We start from the raw sequence: 22750 nt of genomic DNA on the forward strand, positions 1-22750 counted from the left end.
ACCGGGCTATTTGGAGCTGGGTTTTGTTTGTTTGCTTTTCAGAAGCAAAAACTAGTCAAAAAAAAAAAAAAAACCCTACAGACTTTTTGGTGAGTGCATACAGGGTGCATGAGCATTTTCTGCCCCGTGCAATGGGCAAGTGAGGCACACCAGGCTCATTTTCCACTCAAGGTGAGAAGAGCAGAGGCAGCAGCTGGCTGGTTCCAGATGTTTTCCGACTGCAATTTAATAATCGAAATCTTTTCAACATAGCACAATTTTCCTTGACAACAAGCCATTAAGTATTGACAATTAAAGCACTGTTACTGGCTCAGACATTAGATTCATTTGTGGCTCTTTTATTCCCTCTGAACTGCCAAAACAAGAAAACCTGGATTTTTGATTTCTTGACCTCGAGCAATTTTCCCAGGGGAGGTGAGGGAGGGGCGAGCAGGTGTCTGCATTTCACACACCTGGAAGGAGCTGGATAATCCCCAATTTACCCAGAAAATGGGAACAAGTCCTGAGCAGCAAGGCCAGGTGGGCACCACCCCTCTCCCCCACACCCCTGGACATCCCCATGTGCTGGAGCCAAGCCCTGGTACTGTGCCCAGAGACAGGTCACACCACCCTCCTTCAAACCCAAGGAGAAACCAGATTTCACTCACTGTTTTAAGGTATTAATACAGCAGTGAACCCCCGAGTTGCTGTGCAGAGGGGGTGCGTGTCCTCGCTACGCCGCAGAGCGGGCAGGGCTGCAAAGGGAGCGGCAGACAACAGTGATGCTCAACAGGATCTCACGTTTATTATTGAGAAGTGATTAATGGTGAAAAGAAAGGCAACGCCCATTCCTCATTGGCTGAACAAGAAACTGAAGAAACATATTCACTACACATTTTACAATATTTTTTTTTTTGTCCAAAATTCATTTTCCTGTAAACAAAACAAGTTTTTACCACTGTTCTTAGCTTTCAAAATCAAATTAATCCAGACTTAATCTGTAAATCCGTATAATGCACAAGAACAGAACATTTCTTAGGACTCCTAGTACTTGACTTTTGAGTAACAAAGGGTCAGAGAAAAATGAACCACCTGTAAGACACCACCTCATGGACAATTTCTGTTCAAATCTTCTTCGGCCAAAACCCCAACTTCCTTGTAGAATTCTTCCTCTTCCAGGCCACAGGGGGGTGGGAGGAAAGAAAAAAAAAAAGTTACTCCACTTTCTGTGGTGGATGTTACAACTCGGTGTTCCAAGTGCAAATGTCAAAACCAGGGGAAGGAGGCGCAAGGGGGTGGAAGGGAAGCGGCGGGGTTTAAAAATTAGAGAAAAAAGGCATATGCCACTTACGGACTTAAAAATCCGAAAAAACATAGTAAAAAGACAAAAAACAAAGCGTATGCTCTGAAATCACAACCAAAGCCAAAAGAAAGGGGACAGTTTTTACCTATACTCTACCTAGAAGGGATTTTTTTTTTGTTGTTTTTGTTTTTTTAAAGTCCTATGTCTTGTGAAATTCCAATACTTTTTTCTTTTTTAAACTGCAAGTTTGTAAGAGTCTTTTTGAAGTCAATGAAATTAAGAAAAAAAAGTCCTAATTCTCGGTGGGATATTTTTGCTCTTTCTTTTTCGCTCTGAAAGATAGCTGGGATGCAATCTCTGCTGCAGTCTCTGTGGGAGGAATGGCCTTTTACTTGACACGGCCTTGGCGTTCCTGCAAAAGAAAAGAGAAGAACACGTTAGCAGAGAGCAGTTTTATTCATCGCTTTCGCCCATCAGCATTTCAGCACGTGGATCTGTGACAGAGGCCTGTCCCACGTGAGCAAAGTCTGAGAAAAAGCATTTCTGTTTGCAAAGGAGGTGCTGCAGCTGCGTACGGCGCGCGTGACGACGTATCACACCGCTTGGGTCTACCAGCTCATCATGTTTCCCCCTAAAGAGGGCTGTTGCTACCAGAGCTCTGCTCCTCTTCCTCTCTCCTTGCTCACAGCAGCATCCTTCAGCAGAGTGAAGGGCTCTCCCCAGGACAGACACCACCAGGCTGCTCCAAGCTAGAAGTTTTACAGTATAAAAAGGAACAGTGGAAAAAAAAAAAAACATCCCCCCAAAAAAGCCCCAAATGACGAAACTGAGGAAGAACTGGTGAATAAAAAAGTGGGTCTAGGTTATGCTGAAGTCTGCAGCTGCAGGGAGTGTGGGCTGAGAGCGGGGTGACAGAGCTCCCTGCTCCTGGACACGGACCCACAGCACCCACAGCCATGGCCAGGCTGGGAACCAGCACCGGGGCAAAGCAGAGGGCTTTGGGCAGAGCTCTGGGCTGGAGAGGGCTTGGGCAGCTTTGGAGCAGGACTCGGGAGTGCTGTGGGGATCAGGGAGCGCCCCTGCATCGTGGGGAAGAAAGAGGAAATGAGGAAGGAATGTCGGGGCTGGCAGCACAGCTCTGCCCGCGCCCAGCTGCTGCCGGAGCAGGGCAGGCTGGTGCCCCGGGCGCTGCACAGACCTGCACCTTCACATGAGCAGCTCACGCCCAGGGAGTACTGACGTCTGCCTTGGTCTGCAGGGCCTGAAATAGCCTGCAGCTACCAGCAGAACACCTCACTGATAACTCTGAAACCTACTGATGGCATCTCCCTTGAAAGCCAACAGGTTCACAGGTGTTTTGCACAGACTGCTGCTACCACCCCCTTGGTGTTCATCCCCATCTCTCCTCCAGCACTGAAGAAACACACTGTTCAGACAAACATTTACCCCAGGCTGAACAGGCAGCACAGCACCAAATATACTCAGGCATCAAGGGCTACTATATCCTCTCCTGTGCCAAGCACCACATTAAGCCCAAACCCAGCAGCTTTGCACACAAGTGGGTCTAGACCATCCCAAAGGGTTGAGAGATGCTGCCTAGCCTGTGTTCAAAGTGCCATTCCCAGATCATATGACACCACCTCAAAAATAAAACCCGTCAACAGATAAAGGGCTCTTGGCTGATGCTCCCCTCTGCCTCTTGGCTGCATCTTCTCCAGGAACAGTCCCTTGTGTGAAGGGCACTATGGTGTTTTGGCTCTGGCTCCCATGCTCAGTGGTGGAGCAAGTTAGTCGCCACCTAAGCCAGACCTAAGAGATGCCAAGCACATCGTGCCTCACAGCAAAGCAACCCCAGCAGTAGGTGCTCACTGGCAGAGCGAGGCAACGTGGATTCTCCCTTGTGTTAACTTACATCACGTAGAAAAGGGACCCTCTCAGGGCTCTGAAACTGATAGCTCATTGTTTCAGCTCAGGATGCTTCCCTGCCAGTCTGCTGCTCTGCCTGGGCTGCGTCCCCCGTGTCCCGCTTTCCCCCTGCCCCACCTTAACTTGGTGATCAGAGGCACCTCCCCTCCCACCCCGGCAGCTCGCTGGCAACCTCTGCCAGAAGCATGTGGGTTGACTGAAGAAACAACGTCCTCTGCCACCACCGCTAAATCCGGGGAGAGCTTGTCTCTGAGAAGCTTCCACCCCGGGCTAACAGCATGTAGAGTTATCTATTCTTAGAAACCTTCCCCAAAAGGGAGGCCATGCATTCAGCTCGAAACAATACCCCAGGCTTTGGCAGCCCCTCAGCCATACGCACACGGTGACCCAAGGATGCTCCAAGCTCCAACTCCTCTGCATGAGCTGGATGGCAAAGCAAGCCCCACGTGATACCGTGCAGAGTGCCTTCTGGGGAGAGGGATAAGACAAAGGCACACCTTCTCTTTGAGAATATTTGCTCCACATAAGTCGACTTAATTCTCCTCTTCTCCAGTAAGTCTGCCCAAATCTGTTGCAGGTGCTAATCGTTGCTAAAAAACCCCATCGCACAACAGCAAAAAACCCCACCACGGTGGGAAGCAAAGCCAGCCTTGAACATGAAGCAAAACAAGCGCTGCAGGGAAAGCCACAAACCAAGAGGAAGGTGCCAAGCTCTGTTCCTTCTCTGCTGCCTGGCTCAGCAGCCAGCACGTTACATTAAACAAGGACAGATGGCAACGTGACGCATTCCTTCGGGAAGAAGCTGCAACCGCCTGAGTTAATGTCTCTGTCTTTCCGAACACAGACATGGGATAAGCCGCTGCCAGGTACAGTCACCCCCCTCTCCGTCAGCAGCCAGGGCCAGTGTCCTGGGCCGGCTGCAGATGGTGGCCCAGGGTCCAGCTGAGTGTGCTGCCCAATTCGCTGATAAGGTGGACCCCTCCCTGATTAGTCACTTCTCCTCACAGTGAAGGTGAAGCCACTCCTGAGGCCAGCATACGGTTAACAAGGAGCAGAAATAGGACCCAACCTCACTGCAAAAGTGACACCCCCTCCCTCCAAATCCCAGTGTGCCAGAACAGAAGGTACCACCATGAAAAGAAGCTGGAGCAGATGCCCCCACATCCCCAAGCTAAAGAGGGGACTGAAGTGAAAGTCAACTTCAGGGTGGATTATAGCCCCATTTTTCTCAACCCAGTCTTCTGTTTAAGACTTCTGCTACTCAACCTCAAAACACCAACACAGAATTACCACTCCCCTCCACCAGCGCTGCCAACAGCATCTGAAGGAGCTTGCCACAGAAAAATGCAGCATGACATCTAACCACGCCTGCCACGGGCTGTGCAGGGGTTGACTTCACCACCGCCCTCGGGTTCTCCTGCCCTGCACGAAGAGCAGGGCTTTAGGCACAGCCAAGCCTCTGCGCCCAGAGACGTGGAGGCAGCCAGCCAAGAGCTCTGCCCGGCCAAGCGGGCGCTGCCAAGGGCACTGTAGCAGGGCAGGCACAGCTCTACTCTGCACTAATTTCTGTAACGCTTTTCTTGCTCTTCTCTAGAAGATTCATAGCCACTGTCTTGCTTTCTCTTCCTAGGAAAGGGGGGTAGCCAGGGCCTGAAGGATTTCTGTATACTATCTAATCTGCCAGCCCAACTGCAGCACATCCCAGGAACACATCTTGGTCTTTGGGGTGTTGTGGAGTAACAAGTTAGCCCCCACATCATAAGGAGTAGCAAACAGATCTACCAGAATACACAGCAAAGGTCAGCAGTGTTGCAAAAGTTTGTCCTGGGCTCATCCTCCTCTGAAATCATGAGCTGTAGGATGGGGTCACCCACAGCCCACCCAGCTGTGGGATAGCTCAGGAGAAGGCAGAGCAGCATCTGCATGCACACGCTGGGCTTTGCTCTGGCACACAGTCCCTGGAGAGGAAAGAGATTCCACCAGAAAATGTTTTATTCTCTTTGGTTGCTCTTTCATTACACCTGGGCCATGTCTTATTGATCCATGTGGAAGGAGCAAGAAAAAGACACCAGCTCAGACTCTCGTCTCCATCTATCAAACCACTCAGCGACTGGGGAGGGGGACAGGAGCACGGCAGCACTGAAATGGCTGAAGCGCAGAGCGATACACCAGGGACCAGAAAGACACATGCCATTGCTGAAATCAAGTGCTGACACCCCCAGGTCCCCACGAGCATGCTTCAGGGCTGGTGGTGTTTAGACACACCAAGCTCAGACAAGACAAGCGTGTGGAGGTAGGAGTCCTCTAATCACCCCACTGAAGCCACTTCAGTCACATCACTGGGGGGCTGCAGCAGTATCGCAAACCAGGTCCTGATAACAGCAACTGAACAAGCTGGTGGAGAAGGCTGATGAGAGATTATGTTATCTAGTCACACTGTGGGGAGGCAGCAACAACAAAAGGCTCAAGCGTTTGTATCAAGAAATGATGACAATAGGTGATAATGCTGCACATTTGTTCAGAGGCTTTTACCTTGATTAACAACAAACATTCAACCTCAATATTCCTCCGGCAAAGATAAGGATATTATTGCCACACTACAGATGGGGAAATAGAAGACTATAATCAAAGGGAAAACCTGGAGAAAAACCACAAGCTTCCAGCTGTGCAGCACACTAACCGTGGTTTATCTGGACCTGTCTGACCTGGGGTGCAGTGCAGCAGCCTGAAGACATCAGGCAGGCCAGGAAGCAGTTTCAGCTTCAAACTGAGAAGGTCCTACAAGCAAAAGGCATCACTCGCCCAGTACCTGCTCACAAAGGAACAGCAGGAGATCACCTCATTAGAGTACAGTCTATGCTACCAGAATCGTTTCCCAAAGGGCTGAGACACCCAGCAATCAAATACTGGCCTTGCTCATCAGACACCTTGCTCAACAGCCCAACTCAACCCATGACACTTGCTGTAGCGCTGCGGCGTTTTCCTGTTTGAATTCTCCTTCCACCACCACCGCCTGTCATGCACTGGGTGCAATCCTAGCAAACAATGCAGTGGGACTTCCAACGCACCCATGTCTCTGAGGCAAACATCTGACTTGCCTTAGAAATCAGGAGTGAGGGCAGGCTGCTCCTCAGACGTGCCTGGCATGGCCCTCCCGGCAGGATCAGGTCCAGGCATGGTCACAGCCAGCACAGATGATGGACGATGCCTCACTTTCTTATTATACTCACCTGCTCCAAACAGCCTCAAGTCCTAACTGATTTACAAACCAAACATGATGTTTTTCTGATGTCAGCATTGGAAAGCCATCAGTTACAGAGAGAAGCTACATCCTAGTCTGTCTCACCTAGGAAAGGGATAAAAATCAGGTAGTGATCTGGTTACAGTCAGACGTGTTCATCATATCTCCCATTCACGTAACAGAGCTCACCACCAAGAACGAAGACAGCAGATATGCAAATAAAAGTGACTCTTTTGTCAGAGCAGGAGAGAACTTTTGTTTTACAGATCAAAAGCTAACGGAGCAAACCCAGCTATCCATACAACCCCAAAAGGGGCAAACTCGCATCACTGAAGAAGCATCAACCAAGCAGGGATGCAACCGTGCCTGGTCAGCCCCTGCAATTCAGGCTTTGCCCCCCAAAATGCAGACGGCAGCATGAAGCACCAGAGTGTCCCCTGCCACCACACTGAGCACGCATGGCTGGGCAGTTAGGAAGTTCTGGTTTCCTCTCGAAACCTGAGCACACCACAGCATTGCTACACACCAGTCACCTCACCATTTAGCCAGAAGGATATGAAGTCACGGAGAATAAATAAGGAACAGCAAGATGCAATTCTTCAGGTACAGCTGCAAGCCAAAATATGCCTTAACATCAGGGAAAATAGACACCACAGTGGTCATGCACTTTACATCAGACATCAAATTTCCATGTCAGAGCAACCAGCTTGGGGCTGAGGGTAAGAAGGACACAGAGTGCCAGGGCTTTCCCCTTGCAGTGGGTTTTACACAAGCAAGGTGGTCCTAGCTGTCTGACACTGGCAGGCAGCTGCTGTTCCCTAGAACCTTTAAAACTGATGCAACCAACTGCAAAGAATGAACCTCTTCTTGTTTCAACACCATGTTTGATTGCAGGAATAAAACAGCCCAATTCTCATAAACATTTATAATGACCCTCCCATAGAGAGCCTTGTCCCACAGGGCAAAACTCATGCTGGAAACTGAATGGAGAAAAAGCTAAGAACATACATGAGTATTCAGAGCAATGAGCAAGGCAGAGTAGCCTGGAAGGACTCCCAGTGGCACTCTATTTGAGGATAACTGGGCTCCCACTAGGGACTGGAAGTGGACTTGCTGGCTTTGGAGCACAAACAAAACACGACATAAGTCCTTTCAAGTCATTAGGAAGGAAGAAAATTCTCCTTGTCTTAAACCAGGGAATCTTTATTCTTCCCTGTCACTACAAGGGATCAGAAGTTTGCCATGTTTCTTTTTGCAGTTTGCCAACACTTCCCATTCGGGCAGCTCGATCTCCCCACTCTGGAGCAGGGCACTTGGCTTTGACCTATCTGTCCACACCGAAATCCTCACAAAGCAGGGAAGAAAGTAAGGATGAAAGTAATGGGAATAGTTAATGTGAAAGTTTAAGCAAATAGCATTGAAATACTGACAGCATTTACCAGAGGCTCACTCTCAAACGTCAGAGTTTTGACCTACACGATACAGGAAGGTGGTTTCTTTTAAACAGATTAAGTGTTGCTTCTCATTGGGTTCACATAAAATGTGTTCCATGACTTCGGTTACTTTAAATCATATCAGCAAATATTAGCACCGGAAAACGAGTGCCACATGATTCTTTAGAAAAAGGAAGGACCCCCACTTTCATGTTTCAAAATCTTCACTGCTGTAAAGTTAACAATGCCTTTGTGCTGTCCTCTGTCACACTATGCAAGCACAATGCCAAGGACTGGATGATCTCGTGCAGAGAAAACCTGTGAAGATTAACTAGAATTTGTGATTCCTTATATTCATAAAATATCTAGAAAGAGGAATGAATAACAAAGTGGCAAAGTTTACTGATGATACAAAGCTATTCAGGGTAATAAAAAAAAAAAAGCAGCTGACAAGAAATGGAGGACTTTGTGAGGAAAAAGCAGCTGAACAAGACAGTGAATTTGTTTTGCCTGGTTTGGGTAAATCAGATGATGCATGTGGGAAAAAGCACCGTCCTAACTCTGAGATGACAGGCTCCAAACTGACCAGTAACAACAGGAACCATGAGCTCAGGGTTACAATCCCTAACTCCAGGAAAATGCCTACCATCAGGAAAAGGAAACGTGAGAACGGAACACATCACTACGCCTTCGTACAAATGAAGCGGCACCTCCATCCTGAGCAGTGTGTAGCTCTGCTCCTCTCCATCTCTATGGGCACGCAGAGAAACTGGAAAAGGGTCAGAGAAGAACAACAGGGATGAGCCAAGGACATCTGCAGAGCCACCATGCTCTAGTTCTCAAGCCTGGAAGAGAGGTGACTATGAAAGCAGAGCAGGCAGAGAGGACATTGAAATCAACTGCTCACCACTTCTTCCAGCGCAAGAACTAGGGAGCATCGTGAGGCAGACTCAGAGCAAACCAAAAGGACATGTTTCTTTACACAACACGTAATTAAGCTGAAGAACTTGCTGCCGCAGGATCCTGAGGATGCTCAAGGAATGCATCAAAATCTTGGACAAGATGAGCTACTGAAGACAAAGGAACATCCTCTGGGTCAAAGAAATTTCTGAGCTATAAATTTTTAAAGGCAAGGAAAACCTTCAGAGATGGATAAATAACGGTGTGTACTGTCCTTTGAAGCATCTGCTCTTGTGAGCTGCACATGGAGCTTTTTACTTGGAAAGAGAGAGCAAGGATGCTCAAGCAATGTCTCTCTAACGTGTCCAGCAGCCCTGCAGATCTTGCACCCACAAGAGATGCAACACTAGACTACACAGACTTACGGTCTGACCCACTGCAGCTGTTCTTGTGTTTGAGTCTAAAATCTACCTCCATCGCAAATAAGGCAGAAGAAATACTTCACGCTACAAGAAAAACACACCACAATATTCTGTATTATGAAAGGATAAGAGGAGATCTATTTGCCTACATCTGTCAACCATGAAGAACTGAATTCACAAGCTCAAGTAAAATAGTCAACACTTCCTATAGCCGTTCGTGTGTACCCTCATTTTACTGCCACTCGAAATGGAACAGAAAGCAGTATTCACTGGAACAGTTTCCTATTTCAACTTTTCTTTTTTCCTCTCCTTTAATTGTATCAAGATCACAGCACTCAAATCAGCTGAACCCCAAATCAGGCTGGCTTGCAACAGCCAAAAAAAGTCATGATCATGACTTTGTGATTTCCTAAAGTTTCTAGATGACAATGGGAAATTCTCTGAAGTAATTTTACAGGACATGTCATCACATTACAAATAACAGAGCTGAGAGAGGAGAGCCTTCCCCATGTGTACAGAAACACATAGGGAAGGAAACTAAAATAGTGTGGTTTCTCCCTCCCTGCCCCCAAGATTAGAGACAAGAGACAGTTTTAGGTAGATTTTTATCTAAGTCTTCTAAACTGGTATTACATTACAAGTAATAGCTCTGCAGTTAACCACAAAAAAAATATAATCTCAGCATTGTCCTTTTAATAAGAAAAGTTCTAATGATATGGAAACAGAAATGCAGTCTTTGCTTCCAAGTTCCTGCTGAAGAACGGCTTACAAAATCCAAACGCTTTATTATTAACTGCTCAAATGCACTATTACATGACTTATGTGTCAATTAAAAAGCCTCACACTGGGCAGCTAGTCACTGGATGGAGCTACAATCAACTCTCTATCCCAGTCATCAGCTCGGATAATGACAATCCTTGTTAACGGAGGCTTCCCTGGGTAACTGCTACAGTAAAAGCAGGGTGGCACAGTTCTAGCTGGCAAGCGTCCAGCATTTTGCACCGCTAAGGAATTGGTTTATTAACTCAAAGCCATAAGATCGTACAGTTCCTACCACGTACATAAGAACATCCAGGAAAACAAGAGGACTCTAATAATTGTGGCAAAACCCATGGCACAGTACAGAACAAGAAGCTTCCTGAATGAACACCTGTCACATAACATTTTACAGGAGACAGAAAAGAAAGTAACTTTTCAGACCAAAAAACCCTGTTACAGAATACATTTTCTTTAAGAACAAGTGAGGGACGTGGTGCGTGAATCTATTCTTGATGTACTGCACACACACAAGGCTCACGTATAAATGTACTTCAACAGTTTTCTTGGGATCCTAATCAGCTTTTAGCGACATGTTGTGACCCACTGCACTTCTGCACCAGATAGAAAATCCAGGGAACCCAACAGGACCATGCCCTGGTGCTTCCACTGAACAAAATGGCTGGCAAATACTTATCTTCTAGGGAAAGCTACATTTTTTTGGAGAAGTAGCTGTTAATAAAAATCACCCGAAACACAATGCCTGTGACAGCAGCTATTAACCTCAGTGTCAGGAAGTTACCCAGAACGCCCGAAAAGAAGCTGCCACTGCCATCTTACATACTCCTTTCTCTCATACCAACCCCCCCACGTTGTTTCTAGGGAATTTGCCAGCCACACACATGCTGAACTGCTGAAGGAAGAACAAAGTATTTTTAATTTTTTAAATTTAAAACGTTCATTTGAAGTCATTAGTATGTTCATAATGAATTCATTTAGCATATTTATAAGAATGATCAGTTCAGGGTAATCTGCAACTTGGAGCTGAAGTCACCCAGCCAAGGTGTAAATAACCTGGATGGGAGGGGGCAACAAGTGAGTTGGGCACAAGTTCACGAGAACGGGAAGTGAAAGAAACTGCCCCTGCTGCTGGCCACATCTGCAAGAGGTGCAAAACCTCCTCCCTGCTTACGGCCCACACTGTGTCTGGTCCAGTGACTAGAGAAGAACAGCTCCAAATCTCATCACCAGTCCTCAAAAACCGATTTTAAAAAACGCATCTTGACAGCTCCTTAAAATCAACCTCAACAACTCGACTTTAAACATTATAACACCGTATTTTATTATAATATTAACAAAACATTATATTAAAATATTATTTTAAAGATTGCTAACACGATACTAGAAGTGAGAGGCAGGGCTACAAGGCTGCTCTTCCACCACTCAACTTCCACTAATTGCAGTGAAATGGCTCCCAGCTGCTCCTGTTTTAGGGATGAGGAAATAAAAGTTCCCTGTCTTACAGCAGAAAATAAGGAATAAGCACCAGCCAGATCTAAGCCTTCCCCCCCCAGTTTTCTCCTGCCTTTAAACAAAGCTAGAACACAACCAAAAATACAGGAGAATGCTGTTAAGGGCTTTGTAGTGCTGGTTTAAAAATATCCCAAGCACAAAGCACTCCTTATGTCAACCAGCCAGTACCAAACTACCAGAATAAGCAGTATGGTTTCCGTTTCCTCTATTACTGGGCAAATACATGAGCACGGACACACGCTCACAGGATTTAAAAACCCTGGAAATAAACTGAGAGAAACTGTGTGCCTTGCCAAAGAGCAGAGGGTATTTACAGTAAGGAAGTTCTGTCATGGTGCATCAATCAACTTCACTACGGCCAGGATTTGGAGCAGAAAGAGTAAATAGCCTTGGGATCACGGGATGAAAGAAGTGTGAGAGTGCACGTCGTGTTCCCTTGCTGTCACAGGGAACAGCTGGCTTTGCCTGGATATGCAATATCCAGGAACTGAATATTATAGTCAGAAACACTGTCCTGTTGGATATGGTAAAGCCAAAGCAAATTCAGCACTAGCCAGGATGACTAACAGCAGGAGAAAAAGTGCTAGCCCACCCTATAGGAAACGGGCCCTCTTCTCCCCTCCAAGACTGCAAATTAGGAAGAAAAAAAGAGCTTTGCAAAATACATCAGAAAACATTTCTTTTTTACAGCAACTGTGAAACAGTCTGCTAGTTTCAAATAGGCTCACATAACACCACTCAGTTTTCCCTTAAATCATAGCTTCTAAGGGGGGGCAGTGACACTTGCCACTATTAATACTCCTTAAACCAGCAGACTGTGTCAGCTGAGACACAAAGCAGCACATTTCTGGAAATAATAGCTCCAATCTGGCAAATCATGCCTTTCTGTTTCGAGGCTGGTATACCTCAGCCTGAAAAAAACCCACAAAAACCCCACCCCATCCTTCACAGCTCATCCTGACTCAACACCCACCAAAGTCCCAAGACAAAGTGTCTCCTATTAACTGCAAACCTGACAACTGAGCACTCTGGCCCCGGAAGGGACAGGACTGGTTTTCATGGGACAGCCTTCCTAAAATCCCCAGAACCTGCCAGCAGTCAAGTACCCCAACTCTGGGCAAGGCAATGGGAGAAAGAACAAAAATAAACTTCTCTTAAAGAGCTGACATTCACTGCTTTTCTAGAAAACACAAGTTGTTAACCTTTCCCATGCAGGCAGATCACTATCTAAGATCTTTACATTGAGGTCACTGCAACATTCCTAGAAATACAAGTGTGTTACTATGGGCTGGGGATTTTTATTGCTGTTGTTTTGGCTTTTTTTACAATAAAGAGAAAACATTTCTTACAGGGAAGAAGTTGGTAACAAGCTCTACCATAAAAGCAGCTGTTACAGGTTTCAAGGAATCCTAGGTGGGATTACACTGAGAGTCAACTTCATCATTTTGGGTCAGGAGAACATACAAACCTTTTAAAAAAAAAGGATTAGTAGAGCAAAGCAAGGCACTGGAAAGAAATGGAGATTAAGTCTCTGAGGACAAGATGGGTACAGGCAACAGAAAAGGACAAGCAAGAGCATGATTTCAGTTCAACGCTGAACTGTCTACACACACCCCCCCTTCACCAGCCAACGGGAATAGCACAAACACTAAGCAAAGCGTTTTTCATATGACTTCTTGGAACTATTTTAGGTAATTTTGAAGTGACTAACGGTGAGAAGTCTAAAAGGATATTCAAGAGTTTCCTGACTTTCACAAGAACTCATCCATCTGCTGCAAGCAGGAATCAAACTGCTAATCAGACAAAGGTTTTGGCAAATTAAAGCCAAGTGAAACAATCGCAGCTTTCTAGAAGTTCAAAATAAGCCAAACCTTGAGACTTTTAAGCTTCAAGGAAGAGGAATGCAAAACATTAACATATCACTGCTATCCAAAGACTGGTGGCAAAGACAAAGAGCTGGTAGCAGTGGGATTTCCCAGACACAAAAGCAGCTTGACAGACCGCAGGCAGGGAGCTGCACCACCGGCTGCTGCCTGAGCAGCATTTTGACTTGCCTCAACTCTGGTTTCTGAAATATTTGTTAATCCAGGTGATTACATGTGATGCTTCAAGGCAGACATAACACGGCTTGGGTTTTTCTGTCACCCACAGTCCTTAGGGTACCTGTCAGCATTCACTCCAGGAAAAAACCAACCACCCTCCTTGAGCAAAAAATGACTGCTGCTCAATGAAACCATGAAAGAGCAGTTACAGAAACCTCACTCATCTTCAAGGCTGCGTCAGCAAGCAATCGAGGAGGTCAAACTGCTGCTGAAAGAAAGACCAAGTCACTTCCTCTGTGCCGGATGTTACAGGGCAGTGGCCCTGAGCGTGCAACAAAGAGTGAGTCAGTGGTAAAAAGCAAACACCAACTGTATATCTACAAGGCTCCCTCCTTGCTTATGAATTCCAGGGATATATGACTAAGTTCCCCTCCAAAGAATAAATGTTCTCCTAATCAACCGCTTCTGCACCGGAGCGCCACACTGAATCAACTCAAACAGCTGAGAAAGGAGGGTGCTGCTGCACCCAGCGCCCGGCAGCCACCGCTTCCGCTTCTGACCCCCACGTGTGCCTCGAAGAAACTGAAGCAAGCAGGAGAGGGGACTTCAAAATGCAGTTGGAAAGATGAGTAAAGACGGTTTGCAGTCTTAAGAAAACTGCTAAGCCACATTTTTAATATCTTACTGGTTTCTAGACATTACAAACCGCTTGCAGCTTTGCAGCAGAAAAGAGCACAATCTGTCTGCTCTCCCCCAGCCTTCCCCACTCGGTTGCTCTTCCTTCTGCTTCCTACCTGCCTACATCTACCCAGCATTAACTCTTCTCCTCCATCCATCCCCCACCTGCCCTCCAGCAGCATTTTCCCCGCTCCCTTGCGTTCTCCCACTGCACCAAGGTCTGTCCCTCTCACGCTGCAAACTTGCTTCCTCAAGTCAGACCCGAGGCATATGAGAAGTCCCACTTCCTGAGATCTCCTGCACAGACTAGATTTCTGATTGCATTCAAAAAACCTCAGTTAGTAAAAGAGAAATGACCATTTCAGTACAGGCTGGATAGCGAGTGGAACAATTTTAGCATGTGAAGTCATGCAAAATACTGAGGTTCTCACAAAAAAACAGATTTACACCTCCACATCTTGCAATGTTTTCCACCCTTACAGATTGTCTTTGAGCACTGTAAGTTCTAGGGCATCAGCTGCAAAATGTGACCACCTCTGTGTATGAGTGATGCTATTTATACAGACAGTGCTTCAAATAAAATATATTAAAAAAATTTAAAGCTGCATTCACTGTCAGGGTGAGCGGTTGCAGCTCCTGACTCTGTTCTTCTACTGCTGCTTGGAAAATTCCCCATTGCTGAAACTAGATTGTCAGAAAACCTGGCAAGCTACCAGAACGCTGTGCTAATGCTAATTTGTAATTACTGTTTTGATCAAATACAAGCAAGACCCCTATTGCGGGGAAGGTCAGCCACAGGTGACTTCAACACAGCCGTACCAAGTAAGATTCGAGGCCCACCGGTCACCAAATTTTGGGCTGAATTTTCAATTAGCAATCCTCCTGTTAATGAATCAATGATAACAGCAGGCTTCGGGCTGATGGACCCAAGCGACAAGCCAGCGTGGCTGCAGGCAGGCGAGGAGCACGGCTCACGTGCCACGCTGCCAGGCACTGCCCACACAGGCAACAGCCCACCGGCTTCCAAGAGCCAAACTCGCTGCCAAGAGGCACAGAACGACCCGCTCAGCGTCCACCGGGGAGAGGACAAGTAGTCACAGACTTAAATTGCAGCGAGGGAGATTTAGGTTGGGCATTAGACAAAGCCTTCTAACAGGAAGGATAATTAAGCGTAGGAATAGATTGCCTGGGGAGGGACAGGAACTGCCATTCCTGAAGGTTTTACAAGTGGTGGGAAACATCTGTCACGCTGACCCCACTTTGGGTAGGGGGCGGATTAGGCGGCCGTTCAAAGACTCAGCTCTGTTTTCTAACAACTCCTCAAACCCCCCACTGATCTACTTTAAACTGTTCCGATCCAGGAGCTGACAATAGCACAGAAATAAATTTTGTTTAGAATACAGCACTCAGGGAAGGCTGAGATTTAGAGCAACTGAAGGGCAGCTGATTGCAGGCAGGGGCTGGGCAAGCCTCCTCACGCTGCTCTCCCGGGGTGCTGGCACCCATTTCCACCCCAAACAGGGGCTGCCATTTGGGGAGTGGGTTCCACACCCGAGCACACAGCTAGCCAAAAAGCAGACCCATGCTCGGATGCCCACCGAGCTTGCTTGCCAGCCCACATCTTCAGGCCTGCATTTAGTCCAGAGCAAGGCAGCCCTCCTCCACTTCCTGCCCTCAGGACTTCGCCGAGACAGACAAACAAGTTACCTTTTTAACATTTTCCTCCTCCTCTTGGCGTTTCTCATAGTGTGAGAAGTCATCAAAGATGGAGGTGGTGTGCTTGTAGGTGGCAATGATTTTCAACACCTGCTTAGCCTTTTCCAGAGGCACCTCCTGAGTGTCCCTGGAGTTGGTCACTGGTTTATTCTCGTTGTTCTCTAGGCGGATGTGCCGCAGCTGGCTGTTGGGAACGTCCTTCACAAAAATCCACCTGACATCAAAACGTCCCTTCCACTTGTCCTGGGACCACACACCCGCACACGTGTTATAGTCCACAGCAGATTTCATTTCTGCTACTCCGCAGAAGTGACCGCTACCATTGACACTGAACAGTAAGTAAACAGGGCCCTTCCCGTTCATGGAGCGATAGGCAGCATCCAGTCTCTTGTTGCCGTGCTCTGTACTGCACCAGATGTTATATTTAATGGAACGGTGGATATCGTCCTCAGAGTAACTCTTAATGATGAAAACCCGGCCGTGTTTTGGGTTCCAGTCAAAATCCTTGGGGTTGTAGTTGTTGATGGATCTCAATTTCTCCAAGACCGGGTGCGGCTCCGAAGGAGCAGAACCAGAACTGGCCTGAGACTGTCCCACTCCGTTACCGTCCACTCCGTTTTGACCGAACCCGTTGCCACGATTACGAGGGGCAACCCAGCGGGTGGGCTGGGCCGCCTGCTGCGGCACGGGCAGCTGGGCCGGCTGCGGCGGCGGCGGGGGCAGCGCCTGGGGCTGCTGCCCGCTCGAGGCCTGTGCCACCGGGGGGCTGTTATTGATCTGCTGACCCACGGGCTGGGGGGACACCTGTGCTGGCTGCTGACCAATATTCTGAACTAAGGCCTGCGCCGGGGCTTTTGCCACCGGCCCTTTGTTATCCCAAGTTCCAATATCCATGTTATGTTTTATGGGAGGCGGTGGAAGACTTGAACCTGCAATGCCATTCTTGGTCTTCAGCTTGGGCTGCTGCTTCGCCGGTTTGCTGGCAATGTCAGCCCAGGAGGTCGGCTTTGGAGGAGCGATAGTAGCCGGAGGCAAACTGTTAGACGCCACGATATTACTGGTAATGGATCCGCTACCGACAGCCGAACCAACGACTTTCGGGATGCTGCTTGCAACATCTGTGCTGCCCAGCTTCAGGGCTGCCATCCCTTGGTCGATGGTGTTCATGCCAGGAGCCTTGTTCAGAGTCTCGTTAGCGAAGGCAGATTGCCCATCGATCATGGCTCCACCCAGCGAGCTGGGGGCATAGGCGTAATTGCTACTATAGCCAGAGCTTTGAGTGGATTGTCCCTGAGAACTGTTATTCCCCCAAGCCGAAAAGTCAATCCCACTTGGAAAGAAGTTAAAGCCGTGCTGCCCAAGAAATGGAGTGCTGCCAAGGGCCCCTGGCTGCCCGAACATCGCGTCTGGGAGGAAGTGAGGCTCCCCGTTGCTCAGCTGTCCATACGAGGTTAGGTAGGGCATCGGCGGGTCACCCCCCGTAGACCAGGCAGCTTCGCCTAAGGAGTAGGAGAATCCAATGGAGGGACTGTAGTAGTTTGGTAAGTAGGAATCGGACATTGCAGTGTATGCATTATTCTGAAAAAAAACAAAAAAACAAGCACTGAATAGTTAGAACAAGCTGAACAAATTTCAAGGGACCAGGAATAAAAAGCCATCTTAGACTTCCCATGCCCCACCCCTCCCTACCTTAGGGCTGGGCAGATAAACAGGCCCGGCCTTGAAACACCTCCTTTGTTAGAAGTGCTCAAAAACTGTTTCATTGCCAGAAAGATTAAACACAAAGGCTTAGGCAGCTTCCCATGCGGAGATGGGAGCACACTGTGTTCCTGACGCGTGATGTGGGACTGGACACTGGACTGCCCCACAGCTCCTGCTCAGGCTATAAAAATAGTATCTTACCTAGCATCCAAATATTCTAGTTTTTGTAACTATTACAAAAAAGGGCTTTTGTTGCCTGTGTAACATACTTATCAGCCCTTATTCTGGTGTTTGAGGGAGGCTTTGGGGGAAGGATGCAAAGAGAAGTGGAATATGGAGCAATAAGGTCCAGTGGAAGCACACTCCCATATTCACCAATCTCCCTAATTGCCTTCCTTAAACTTACTGCCCATGAAACAGCTTTATCCCCACAATTTAAAGTTTCAGAGCTCGTAATATTCCAAGAACTTGCAAACAAACAGGGATTTAAAGCCTGTTCCTCAAAGCACAAACTGCTCCAGTGCTGTGGGCACATACTAAAAAAAAAAATAGCTGAAAATGGGGAGTGATCAATAGGGTGTCAGTGGGAGCCTTTTACAGCACGGTGACAACAGCAGCACAAGAAAGCAGGCTTCAAATTCAGAGAGAAAAAAAAAAAAAAAAAGCTGCTCCATGCCTTGGTCTCCCTTTTAACATCCAAGCAGCCTTTAGGTTACGAAAACAAATGCCTAATTTTACAATTAGGGAACTCTCAGACATCACCAAGATTTGCTTACATGAAAAACATCTGTCATTTTGCATTCAAACCAAGGCCCCCTCCGGGGAGCGGTTAAAGCCATGCTAATGGACATTATCATCCGGTAATTTGAACCTGTGTGCAGACAGCCTTGTGCTATACAGCCGCTTACATGCCAACCCAATGCAGATGAGATGAAAGTCAGGTTCAGTTCCCATTTAAAAGCTTGGCTTGCAGCAGGCTCTACTCCATTTTTCGTTGAATCATGTTTTCACGTGCCAAGTGCAGCTCCCGAAGGACTTCACGCCATACTGAAATCTATGGAGGCTCTCAAGATGGCTCTGGCACCCTCCAGAAATCGCTGGTTTGCCTCTCCACCTTCCACTGAGTTAAAGGAAAGCAACAGGTTTGGGGCTAACCCAGCCCCAACTTTACAAAAATTAACAGGAATTATTTAACATAACGTGTTCAGACACAAGGTTTGTTTTGTTGTATAGAACACTAAAAAGCTTTCTGTGGTACTTCATGGTGTGAGCGAATGCATGAAAAGCCAGAGACACTCGCTCCAACCTTTCTGTTTTCCTGGAGAAGAGGTCCCAAAAGCCAATTAGCAACAAAACTCTTACCCAGGGTAGTTTTACTAATTGAGGAACTCAGTCTTGCTAAACCCAAACCAATGAGCAGCTTTAGGGCTCAACCTGTCCAAAGCGCAAATACTGACACTGACTAATTTGTAAGGCAAATGAAGGAACTTAAAAAAAAATTATTATTTTGAACCAGCAAAGTCTCTTCAAAAGATAATCCCCTCAATTATAAGAGTAACAGTATACTTTCCTGGAAATTAGCTTTAATGAAACATAAACGTGCCGGCCCATAGCTAAAACCTGAGCCCAGCAGGCAGAGTAGCAGTGTCCTCTCCACAAGCTTCTCCCTCAAAGCGCACAAAGCACACTGCTGTTGTATTAAAACCTGTCCCCTTCTCACCTCAAAACAGTTTCTTACACATCACGATGTTTCACTTCCTGAGAGATTTTAACACCGTCTATATTTAGCTATTACCTGTATTCACCAGCTACTCCGTGTAGTAAGGAGGGAGCACAGGAGTTAAACAGCAGTCGAGCACTGCCAGCTCAAGCAGATTTAAGACAGGCTCGCTGCTGCTCACTACCTGAATGTCTAGAACTCGCTTCACTACCAAACATGCCACCTCGCTCTGCTACCCTGCACTCGCACAACTGACACACTTACTGGTTAGTATGCAAATAAAACTTCACCGGCTTTTAACTCTCTCCAATGACTAAGACTTTTTGTTCAGTTATTTTCTCAAACTCACTACTTCACCCCAGACTAGAACAAGGGTTTAAATTTGCTGTTGCTGTAAGAGCTTTTGGGTTTTTTAAACTGTTGAAGAATCACCTACTGCATACCTGAACTTTAAAATACATAGTAACCTAATTTACTAGGCTGACAAGCTACTAACAGTCACTCCTGAAACAGCATCTCCTGAATGAAGAGCCATGAAATTTTACAACTTGGTTACCTCATATTTGCATGGAGAGCTCAGAACGCAATTCCAGCAACCACTCCTGTTACTCCGTGGCAGTGGGCTGCATTCCATTTGCTTTTCAGAGCTGTACCTGTAACTCCCTTTCCCATGTTCAGAAGAGAGGTGCACACTCAGACACCTTTCTATTTTTGAGCCGGGCTGGTTGGCTCAGCAGAACCATGGCCCTCTCCAGACTGAACCCTAGGGTTTTGTTTTCTATTATATTGAGTGTCAAAACATGGACGAGAGCTGACAAGCAACACAGCACAGAGATAAAGTGGCCCTAAAGTTTAAACGGCGGTTCTACCTCTCTCCTGCTGAATTTATAGAGCAACAGCTCTGCTCTACCTTCTGGGGCACGCTCTAATCACTTCCTTATTTTTAAAATGTATTTTTACCAGTGTGACACATGCAAAAAGAAACTAATCAGAAGTTCTTCATCAAACATGCAAAATAAGGTAAAATACCATGTTGCTTCTAACATTGCAGTAGCCTTCATTCTCTTTACGAGATTTAAATAAAACTATACTTTGCAGGAAATACATCCACATTCAGAAGGAAGCTGGAAATTGGTGTTCATTTCTGGGGTAGAAAAACTCCACCATCAAATGACAGCTACCAGGAAAGTAGCTAGCTTCTTTCAAGACTTGAGAACATTATTGCAGCCTCCTGCCATAATCAGGTCAAAGTTAGGCTTGTAACTTTTCAGGGAGGTGAATGCACTAAGTTATCTTAATGGACAGGCTGGATTATGAACAGCTGACAGGACCTTAAAGAATATTTAGCCTCATCTCTTTAGCACAAACTAGGAAAATACTTGTTGAAAATTTTAAGTGAGACAGAAACCTGTTCCTGCTTTGCACTAAAACATGCATCACCATTATATAAAAAAAATATACTGACTTGTAAAAATGATCAAAAAAGTACAGTAAGAGAAAACAAACCAAGTTATTTTTACTAATCACAACTGGAGAAGAAAGTGAAGCCAAGAGAATGAACTAACTGCTCCAGTGCTAATAAAGATGTTTATCTATAATGCTTACTTGTACCATCTAATCAGCTGCACTCCATCTGTCACACTCCTACTGCTCGTTAAGAAAAACAAACAAAAAACAGTTAACAGTGGAGCTAATCTTAAACAGAAAGTTAAAAGGAAATGTATCTGGAAGTCTGACTTTCAGGAGCTGAACACAAGCTCTCTGGCTCAGCTTCTAACTAAAGTTCTCAAAAAAGTTTTAACAGCCTTTATCACATGTGTGTTCTGCGGGGTTTTTGGTGAAAAATAGAGAAAATCCCATGACATGCATTTTCAGTTTACTTGACGGAGAGATAAGAATGTTGATAGTATCTTCCAAAAGCCCTCAGAGTGTAACTGCATCGTGTGAAGCGATTTCACAATGCAGTGTAGTGCATCATCTCTCGTTTGGTGTAAAGAGCCAGAAACCAGCAAAGGAAACAAGGTCATAACAGTAAAACTGAAAGAGCAGAAATGATAACTTCAAGTCAGTTACACTGAGAGAAAAAAAAAAAAAAAAGTGAATACCAACTGTAGGAAGTCCTTATAGCCTCAAAAAGTTGCTAAAACCTTTATGTGTCACCCACCACAATCTAATGGCATTCAGTGATTTCTGCCTGGAAAAACACACACATAAAATAGCTTATTATGGTCAGGAAGCTGGTAAACATCAAAATGCAATCAATGGAGATGGGGAAACACAAGGATGCCAAATTTGCCTTCACTAGAGAGCAGCAGGAAGCCACCGGGCTCTTGGTGCTTCCTGCCGGTTAGCAGGTACTCTTACTCACCGGCCGGGCCTGGGGACTCAAGTAGGGTTCAAAGTCATCATCATTTAACCCATCCTTCTGATGCACAGATCCGTTTTGCACTGAGGAAGAGACGTAGAGGGTTAGAAAGCTCTCTGCCGATAAACTCGAACGTTTGCCGACTTAAAAGTATTGAAAGGCAAACCTCACAGTGTAACAAACCCCTACTAGCTATGATCTACCACACTCAGCCCAACAGAGAGCGAAAAGACACTTCAGCACCGAACAAAACACTCCTGAACCACAAACTTTCCCTCAGCCACAGAACCGACGACGGGTTTCACAGCCCACGGCTTGTTTTTCTCCCTGCCACTCCGCTGCGCAAAGGCGCAGAGACCCGAAGACATACATGCCCAGCAAATTTCGGAGGAGATCCTCCCCGTCCCTCCCCCGCGGGCACGCTCCCCACAGGCTCAGCTTCCCCGCGGGATCCCCCATTTCCCAGCCCTCCCCGCCGGTCCCGGGGCTCTCACCTTTGTTGCCTTGGCCCTTGGGTCTCTGGCGCGGCGGCGCGGCATGGAAAGAGAGAGGGAGAGCGGTGAGTCAGGGGGGCGAAGCGGCCCCGGCGCGGGCGGGGAGCCCGGCTGAGGCGCGGCCCGGCCTGGCGGGGGAAGGGGGAAGGCCCGGCCGCGCCGCAGCACAATGGAGGCGCGGCCCTGAGCGCGGGGGAAAGGCCGCGTCCACCCAGCCCGGCCCGCGCCCCCGCCGCTAGGCCCCGAGCCGCGGCCTCGCCTAGCGGGCCAGGCCCGGCGCCGGGAGGGGGAAGGCCGGGCGGTGGCGGCGGGACTCCTACCTGCTCCAGGAGGCTGCTAGCCGACATGGCTCCGCGGCGGGGCTGCTGGCGGGGCGGGGTGGGGCGGGGCAGCGGGCGGCGGCGGCGGCTTTGTCCGGGCGCGGGCGCGGCGCGGCTGCCTGGCGGACTCCGACTCGCCCGCGGCGGCTGCTTGGCTGGGGCGACGCTCTAGCCACCCCCTCGCCTCTCCTTCCGGCCCGCGTCTATGGCCCAGGCCCGCC

At 47.4% G+C, this 22750-nt stretch overlaps 1 protein-coding gene across 1 annotated transcript; it reads right to left on the reverse strand.

The window, feature by feature from the left end:
• Positions 1-759: 759 nt before the first annotated feature.
• Positions 760-22728, reverse strand: YTHDF2 (YTH N6-methyladenosine RNA binding protein F2). The gene is made up of 5 exons (XM_074926284.1): positions 22530-22728; positions 22210-22234; positions 21719-21798; positions 15921-17507; positions 760-1694 (listed from the first exon to the last, which is right to left on the reverse strand). The coding sequence occupies exons 1-5, from the start codon at positions 22554-22556 to the stop codon at positions 1671-1673; spliced, it is 1743 nt and encodes a 580-aa protein (XP_074782385.1). The 5' UTR covers positions 22557-22728; the 3' UTR covers positions 760-1670.
• Positions 22729-22750: the final 22 nt, after the last annotated feature.

Source organism: Athene noctua, chromosome 24 (assembly GCF_965140245.1).
Source record: "Athene noctua chromosome 24, bAthNoc1.hap1.1, whole genome shotgun sequence".
Lineage (NCBI taxonomy): Eukaryota > Metazoa > Chordata > Aves > Strigiformes > Strigidae > Athene > Athene noctua.

What these genes read in the sequence shown, in the direction of transcription:
- YTHDF2 (XM_074926284.1), bottom strand. Translation starts at nt 22,556, where the DNA reads ATGTCGGCTAGCAGCCTCCTGGAGCAG. An exon ending in CTAGCAGCCTCCTGGAGCAG is followed by an intron (nt 22,235 to 22,529) that starts GTAGGAGTCCCG and finishes CCGCCGCGCCAG; the next exon opens with AGACCCAAGGGCCAAGGCAA. An exon ending in CAAGGGCCAAGGCAACAAAG is followed by an intron (nt 21,799 to 22,209) that starts GTGAGAGCCCCG and finishes TCTCTTCCTCAG; the next exon opens with TGCAAAACGGATCTGTGCAT.